At 43.2% G+C, this 8,871-nt stretch overlaps 1 protein-coding gene across 4 annotated transcripts in view; it reads right to left on the bottom strand.

The window, feature by feature from the left end:
- Window positions 1-4,331: 4,331 nt before the first annotated feature.
- The window catches only part of C1H11orf54 (chromosome 1 C11orf54 homolog), a 28,284-nt gene continuing 23,744 nt past the window's right edge, over window positions 4,332-8,871 (bottom strand). For 2 of the 4 annotated variants that reach the window (XM_075061732.1, XM_032776617.2), the window contains 3 exons: window positions 7,882-7,998; window positions 6,762-6,949; window positions 4,332-5,504 (listed from right to left, as the gene is read on the bottom strand). In XM_075061732.1, coding sequence (XP_074917833.1) covers window positions 5,279-5,504; window positions 6,762-6,949; window positions 7,882-7,998 — 531 coding nt within the window. In that variant the 3' untranslated portion in view covers window positions 4,332-5,278. The remainder of the gene's footprint in view (window positions 5,505-6,761; window positions 6,950-7,881; window positions 7,999-8,871) is intronic. The other 2 variants (XM_075061733.1, XM_032776619.2) reach the window with 1 other exon arrangement.

The following is an 8,871-nucleotide window of genomic DNA, read 5'->3' on the forward strand; positions in this document are numbered from 1 at the left end:
CTTCCCAGCTACCAGCCACAGCGGTGGGGGGGGAAAAGGGGTGATTAGCAGTGATCTTCCATGATACCAGCCATGTGGTGGGGGAGGGGTAAAGCAATCCCAGAGAATGGATTGGGAAGGGGGGGTTGGTTCTGCTGCTGCTTGTTAACAGGAAAGAAGCATCAGAGGGCACTGTGTATATGAAGGCTGGAGAAGCCGAAAGACAATGGCTTACCATGGCCGCATGCAAGCTGAATTATGATGCCCGGACCTGCGTCTGTGAGATCTGTAACACCAGAGCCGCAGGCACTCAATATTAAACGATGCAAAAGCGACTTGTAGTGAAATCACATGTGCTATGTAAGTGAATAGTGTTGTTCACTGTGAAAGAGTATAACCATTGTTCTGTAAAATGTATCTTTTTAAATACTTCTCTCCCTGTTTTCCCTCCCTCATGCAGCTGCACATTTTTCAAGCCCCTACTCCATCCCGAAGGCTAGCTCAGATAAGGCGGAGGAAAAAGAGGACGCGAGAGAAATGTTCTCGGAAATCATGGAAAGTAACCCGCAATGAAAGAGCTCATCTGAATGAGTGGAAGGACGTGGTAGCAAAGTACAGGAAAGATGCCAGTGAACGTGAGGACAGGAGGGACCAACGTGAGGATAGGAGAGACGCTGAGAGATGGCGCTCAGGAAGATCAGAGGTGTAGGCAGGAAGATCAGCGGTGGCGGGATGCAACGCTGGAGCTGCTGCGTGATCAAACTGATATCCTCCGACGTCTGGTGGATCTTCAGGAAGAGCAGCGGGGTCACAGAGTGCCGCTGCAGCCCTGTTTAACCACCCTCAGTACTCACCATGTTCCATATCTTCCTCACCCAGACGTGTAAGAACGCGTGGGGGAAGGCTTGTGCACCCAGCCCACTCCACCCCGTGGACAGCCAACCAAAAAGGCTGTCATTACATTGAAATGTGCTTATGGCCTTTTCCTTCCCTCCTATCCTCCTCCCAAACCACACCCGGGATACCTTGTTAATTCTCTGCTCTTTTTTATAATGACTTTTTAATAAAGATACAATACATGATTTTAAAACGATAGTGACTTTATAAATTCCTTTAAGCAAGCAAGCTGTAATCAAAGGGGGAGGGTGGGTTGTTTACAGGGAAGGAGTCAATAAAAGGGGGGGGTTCATGAAGGGGAAACAAACACAGCAGTCACACCGTACCCTGGCCCGTGATGAAACTCGTTTTCAAGCTTCTCTGATGCGCACCGCTTCTGGTGTGCTCTTCTAATCGCCCTGGTGTCTGGCTGCGCGTAATCAGCGGCCAGGTGATTTGCCTCAGCCTCCCACCCCGCCATAAAGGTCTCTCCCCTTACTCTCACAGAGATTGTGGAGCACACAGCAAGCAGCAATAACAAAGGGGACATTGGTTTGGCTGAGGTCTGAGCGAGTCAGTAATGTGCGCCAGCGAGCCTTTAAACGGCCAAATGCACATTCTACCACCATCCTGCACTTGCTCAGCCTGTAGTTGAACAGCTCCTGACCACTGTCCAGGCTGCCTGTGTATGGCTTCATGAGCCATGGCATCAAGGGTAGGCTGGGTCACCCAGGATAACGACAGGCATTTCAACATCCCCAACTGTTATTTTCTGGTCTGGGAAGTAATTCCCTTGCTGCAGCCGTTTTAAACAGAGTAGTGCTTCTGAAGACGCGAAGCGTCATGACCCTTCCTGGCCATCCCACGTGGATGTTGGTGAAACGTCCCTTGTGATCCACCAGTGCTTGCAGCACCATTGAAAAGTACCCCTTGCGGTTTATGTACTGGGTGCCCTGGTGCTCCAGGGCCAAGATAGGGATATGGGTTCCATCTATCGCCCCCCCCCCAGTTAGGGAATCCATTGCAGCAAAGCCATCCACTATGACCTGCACGTTTCCCAGAGTCACAACCTTTCGTAGCAGCAGCTTAATGATTGCTTTGGCTACTTGCATCACAGCAGCCCCACAGTAGATTTTCCCACTCCAAATTGATTCCCGACTGACCGGTAGCTGTCTGGCGTTGCAAGCTTCCAGAGGGCTATTGCCACTCGCTCTCCACTGTGAGGGCTGCTCTCATCTTGGTATTATGGCGTTTCAGGGCAGGGAAAGCAAGTCACAAAGTTCAAAGAAAGTGCTCTTACGCATGCTGAAAGTTTCGCAGCCACTGCGAATCGTCCCACACCTGCAAAACTATGCGGTCCCACCAGTCTGTGCTTGTTTCCCGGGCCCAAAATCGGTGCTCAATGGGTAGAACCTGCCCCATTACCAGCAGGAGCTCCAAAGCGCAGGGGCCCGCGTTTAGGGAGAATTCAGTGTTCATGTCCTCATCACTCTCATCGCCGCACTGCCGTAACAGCCTCCTCCTCGCCTGCCTTTGCAGATCTTGGTTCACCATAGACAGCACGAGAACGCACGAGGTGGTTACAATGTCCACAATTGCGTTAGTGATCTGAGCAGGGTCCATGCTTGCTGTGCTATGGCGTTTGCTCAGTTCACCCAGGAAAAAAGGCGCGAAATGGTGGTCTGCTGCTTTCACGAAGGGAGGGGTAAGGCTGTACCCAGAACCACCCGTGACAATGATTTTTGCCCCATCAGGCACTGGCCTTTCAACCCAGAATTCCAAGGGGCGGAGGAGACTGCGGGAACTATGGGATAGCTACGGAATAGCTACCCACAGTGCAACGCTCCAGAAATCGACGCTAGCCTCGGACCATGGACGCACACCGCTGAATTAATGTGCCTAGTGTGGCCGCGTGCAATCGACTTTACAATATCTGTTTTATAAAACCGGTTTATGCTAATTCAAAATTATCATGTAGTGTAGACATAGCCTCAGAGGAGGAGCCCAGGCCATCAGTTGCTAGGAGATAGAGTGCCAGGCATTTATGTTCCCTAGCCCTTTGCTCTGTAGCAATCATACCCTTACTCCACCACCTAGATACTTAAGAACTGCAAAGGGGACACTGAGGCACCAACACAGTATTCAGAGCAAACATTAAGAACATCCCCAGTTCCTCACATCTCTCCCCCCCTTTCGAGATGGAACTGAACCAGGTCACTCCAGCCAGTGACCTGGAGAAGTTTGAACCCACCAACGTTCCTCTGGCACTGTGTGGGGAGGAACTTGCAGTGCCTCAGGCAGCTGGAGCGCCCCTCAGCAGCACCACCCTGCAGCCACTTCCACAGAGCACAACTAGCTGGGGGACAGGGGGCTGCTGGCCAAGGTGGGGGGCTGGTCTCTCTACCACCCTGTCCCCCAACATCCTTTTTCTGTATGAAATAGAAAGATCTATTTCAGGGGTCGGCAACCTTTCAGAAGTGCTGGGCCAAGTCTTCATTTATTCACTTAAATTTAAGGTTTTGCGTGCCAGTCACCTATTTTAACATTTTGAGAAGGTCTTTTTCTATAATATATAACTAAACTATTGTTGTATGTAAAGTAAAAAAGGTTTTTAAAATGTTTAAGTAGCTTCATTTAAAATTAAATTAAATGCAGAGCCCACCAGACTAGGGGCCAGGACCCAGGCAGTGTGAGTGCCACTGAAAATCAGCCCGCATGCCGCCTTTGGCGTGTGTGCCAGAGGTTTTCAACCCCGATCTAGTTTCTACACACTGAGTTGCCGTCACCTGCACTGCTGGGGTAGGGGAAGCCAGGAGGAGTTTTGCTGGGACTGGTAGTGGGACTTGGCATTTTCAGAGCAGCACACATCTGTAGGCAGCTCCTGCCACAGCGAGCCCAGAACATTTTTGAGTAAAAGCCCTTCGATTTTATACACACCCATGCCATGCTGGCACCAGCACAGCCAAGTCAGTGGTCATACTTATTTATCAGGCCTTCTCAGCAGTAAGGGTATTACAAGATACAGATAAGTTATTGCTACACAAAGCAGTTTGCACCATACACTACTGCAGGTTTGCTAGAAAATTGTCCACAACTGGTGCTTGAGAGCTTCACCAACTCTCTTTTCAAGTACCTGTGCTATCCCAGGGCCCCGAACAGGTGATGTATTTTCTTTAGTTCAATTAACACACCGTGTGTTGTACTCTCCATATGCATTGCTGTTCATGTATGTTGCAGGCTGGTGAGCATGTGGCTTTCAGTTATGTTAGCGATTTATACATGTGTTACTTTCAGCACATAGCAGGTAGATATTAAAAATATTAAATACACTTCACATCTACATGTTTAGTGTGTTTTTGCTAAAAAAGATAAAAGAAAAATATAATGACTCATAAAATGTTAAGTCTTTAACTACTAATCAGGGTTTTTTCACAGCCTAGAAATATCCCACTTGACAGCAAGTAAGACGGTTTCAATTCAATTCAGTAAAACTTTATTGGCAGGATAAATGACACAATTATCATCAGAGTGTAAAGAAAAAAAAATGCTGACAAAGTGCTCCTGTACTTCAGCCTTATTCAAAACTAGAAACAAATAGGGCCTGATCCTTCAGTCAGCCCACTGTAAATCCACTCACTTCAATACAGTTACTCCTCATTTACACTGGTATGAGAAAATAATCAAGCACCCATGGCATGATAGCAACATCAACATTTAAAACCCTGGAAATGGTCCTGTGCTTGTTAAGTTGTTACTGGTGCTTATGAGCTAACTAACTATGAGCAAAGTCCCTCTTTGACAAGTTTGCATTTCCATACCTGTAGGTCCTCTATGCTCTCAGTGAAATCAATGGGGTATTGCCATTGACTCCTGTAGATGTAGGATTGCATCACCCTGTAGTCCTGCTGAGCTAGAAGTTACATCAGTGGAACTACAAGTGCCTTCCTCTTATTTCAAACAAGTCTCTTCTAATCACTGATTAAAATAAGTGGCCAATCCCATTACCCACCTATAACCCACTAGGGCACATATGGCTAGAATGGCACACAGTCATGTCAATATCAGAGTCTGAATTGTAGTGTTGTTACCACATGATTCTTGATTGGCATCTCTTTTCCTCTTCCATTTAGAATGTGGAGCTCTCATTAATTCAGTGATGGCTTTCTATAGCCAGAGAAAAATCACCTAATAATGCCTGCCTAAAGTAATCAAAATGGAACAAAATAAATCATTAATACAAACTATTCGACTTTGATGTTTGGATAAAAATTAATTTGTGATAGTTATTTTAATTCAAACAATTTCAATCTAAACTCTGAACGTATCCCATTCTTTAAAAAGGCTAACACTGCAATAAAATGCCAGCTTTTCATGTGTGTGCTTGATGTCAATTAAAATAATGATGAAATCCAATATTTCATTTTTAAAAATTAATTGCTATCCTTACGCTCCAAACTAAGTTTGCATCCATGGGTTTAATCTCTCCCAACCCTATGAGACTCCTTGGGTCTATCAATACGAAAGAGAACTTCTGCAGGCAAAAAATATCCCAGATACTGCACACTATCTGGTGTAGTGTCATTATGGTAGTGTCCTCCTTCACCATGGTGACTGAAACAATGAGTGTGCTCCATTCGCAGATCAAACCCCTAGAAAAGAGACAAGTTTATGTTATGTGAAAATGCACAACATTTTCTTTTAAAGAAAGTATTTAAATAATGCTTCAGTATTTTGCAGTTAATATTGTACTTTTCTTCCATGGATTTCAAAGTGTTTTATAAACATTTAATTATTTAAAAGACTTTCAAGTAACCTAGTACTCTATTTTATAGATTGGTAAACTGAGGCGGAGAGAGTCGCTTCCTAAGGTCACACTGAGACAGTGATAGAACTATAAATAGAATCTAGAAGTCCTGACTCCCATCCTCTACCCAGCGGTTCTCAGCCACGGGTCCAGGGCCCCCTGGGGGGTTGCAACCAGGTTTCAGGGTTCACCAAAATAAACCAGAGAGCAGGGCCAGCATTAGACTCCCTGGGGCTCAGGGTAGAAAGCTGAAGCCCAAGCCACATAGGGCTGAAGCCAAAGCAACTCAGCTTTGCAGGGCCCCTTGTATTGTGGGGCCACAGACAATTGCTCTGCTTGCTATCCCTTAACGCTAGCCATGGCTTTTAATCTACTGGACATGCAGAAAAACAGTTATTGTGGCACAGGAGGGCCATGGAGGTTTTCATAGCATGTTGGGGAAGGCCTCAAAAGAAAGGTTTTCTGACCTACAACACACAACACTTCTTCCATGCAATCAAGTTGTTCTAAACCAGGCTTTAGTACTACTTGCTGACTGTACCTTGACTCATCCACCTTAACCCACCCCCCCATTGGGGATACTGCAGACTGTGTGTGTTATGCGCTATCCAATATCAAAATAACAAAATCCCCCTATACTCTGTATGGTACCCCCAACGACTAATAACTGAATTTTTAACGCCTGTATCATCTATTTTTAAACATTCTCCAATAAAATTTTAAATCTATTTGTGTTGAGGTAGGGTCTATGGACTCATAATCAGAGATTAAGGCCCCAATGTGCCACACACTGTACAAACGCAACAAAAAGACAGTGTCTGGCCCAATTTTGAGAGAGAACGAATAGGTACTGACAAGAGGAAGCACAGGTAACAATAAGATGATAATGAGCTATATGATAAGTATTGGATTCTGCACACCAGCTGCCTAAACGAAGAGGTTCCCATTGGCACACAGTGCTATTTGCCTTCTAGAGATATAATACATTATTATATTGTAAAAATATTAGTGTGATTAGCCCTAACAGCTAAATTGGTGGCAAGCTAAGACTACTAGCTAGTAAGCAAAATGTATCTATTTTATTATTAATTATCTGTATTACCATACTACCCAGGAGCCTTCATCACCAGGGCCCCACTGGGAAATGCACTCTCCATCCTTTTGTCTGTTTCTCCTTTCTTTTGCATCTTGTGTCACTCTCAAATTGTGAGCTCTTTGGGACAGAGACAGTCTTTGTACAAACAAATAGCGCTTAGCACAACAGGCCCTGGTTCTTGAGTTCTCTGGGCACTAATTTAATACAAATAATAAGTAACAATCATCATAAAAAAACAGCACTGACATGTCACATGCTTTCATTCAGAAGAATATTCCATTAACAGCTGTTGATAGATGCCCATTCCTATTGTATCATCGCTAGTTTTGGGGAAATGATATGCAATTGAGCACTGGGCCCAAAGACTGCCAAACAGAGACCCAATGGAGTAAGGCACTTGAGCCAACATCATGTCCCACTAACGTGCTCACTACTGGGCATAAGTGTTTTTTTTAATCATTATAAATTTTTTAAAAAAGATATAAAATATAAGGATGGTAATTAGTTTTCCTCCCAAGGCTCTTGGCTAATGTATATACTCTAATGTAAATGCAATAACATTCCTAATGATAGGGACACTAGACATACTTATGAATTTTCTCATACTTTTAATATTTTTTACCATTGAATTTAGTGCTTGTGAAATATGTTCAGTCCATATTTTGATATCCAAGACTCTCAGGCTTTGATTTGCCCATACTACAAATACAGTGCTGCACTAATACCAACTTCCCCACATAGCCCTGCCAAAGTGTCCCAACCCATTTCTGAATGGGGCACATGAAGATAAAGATAATTTAGTGTCCATCCCCATTCATTCCTTGGTCTGTCTTCTTAGACTGCCAACTAGATGTCAAAATTAACGCAGTTGTGCTAGTTGTTTTAGGATGCAGACATCAGCATTCAGTCACTATTGACCGGGGTTTAATTCAAACCAGTGAAAAGTGAAAGGCTTAGTTATATTCTATTACCAGTCCCCTGAGCCACCCATTCCAACACCTCGAAGACTTTAATATAATCCATAAATAATTCCCATTCTTAAACAGAAAAAACCCAAACAAATCCAAGCCAGAATCATTACATGTCAAGCTAATTATTCATAGACAAACACAAAATAGAGACTTACTGGATCTCTGGAAATTAGTACTGGCTGACAAATCAATGGAGCCTTCATTTCAAAAAAATGGAGCCAATTATTCATTTCCTCATCAGTGTTTAAAGGACAGGCAGAAAATTCTGGAGGCTATAAAAAAAGCATTATCAGTTGAACGAAGATACTAGGACCAAAACTTTTCTTTCTAAGCTACTTTTCTTCACTAGCCCTAAATTATTTTCTGCTTCCTATTTCTTCTTAACCAGCAAAAGCAGAATCCATGATTGTTTCTCTATTCAGAACCATAAGCTTTTACCCGATGGCTGCCTCCACTACCTCGGGTACCAAATGGGGAATTCTTAGAATTAGGTAACCTGTAACCACACCTTACATTTGTTCTATCATGTTGGGATCAGAACTACGTCAGTTTCAGCTGTGTTTGAACTCAGCTGAAACTAACAGGATTCTGATATGTTTTCTTCAACTGATGCTGACAGAATTTTTTCTGAGAACAACAGTAGTGAAGCTGTGATTACAATTGTAACAGGAATAGCAATCTAGACTATAATTTCATTATCTCTATCTACTTTAGTCATGGAAATCATAATAGAACTAGGGCTGTCAAGCAATTAAAAAAATTAATTGTTTTTAATTATGCTGTTAAACAATAACAGAATACCAATTATTTAAATATTTAGCTGTTTTCTATGTTTTCAAATATATTGATTTTAATTACAACACAGAATACAAAGTGTACAGTGCTCGCTTTAAATTTATTTTTTATTACAAATATTTGCACTGTAAAAAACAAATAGTATTTTTCAATTCACCTCATACAAGTGCTGTAGTGCAATCTCTATCACAGGGGTTGGCAACCTTTCAGAAGTGCTGTGCCAAGTCTTCATTTATTCACTCTAATTTAAGGTTTCGCATACCAGTAATACATTTTAACATTTTTAGGTCTCTTTCTAGAAGTCTGTAAAAGCAGCAGAGAATACTGTGGCACTTTATAGACTAACAGAC

The sequence above is a fragment of the Chelonoidis abingdonii genome, chromosome 1, assembly GCF_003597395.2.
Source record: "Chelonoidis abingdonii isolate Lonesome George chromosome 1, CheloAbing_2.0, whole genome shotgun sequence".
Lineage (NCBI taxonomy): Eukaryota > Metazoa > Chordata > Testudines > Testudinidae > Chelonoidis > Chelonoidis abingdonii.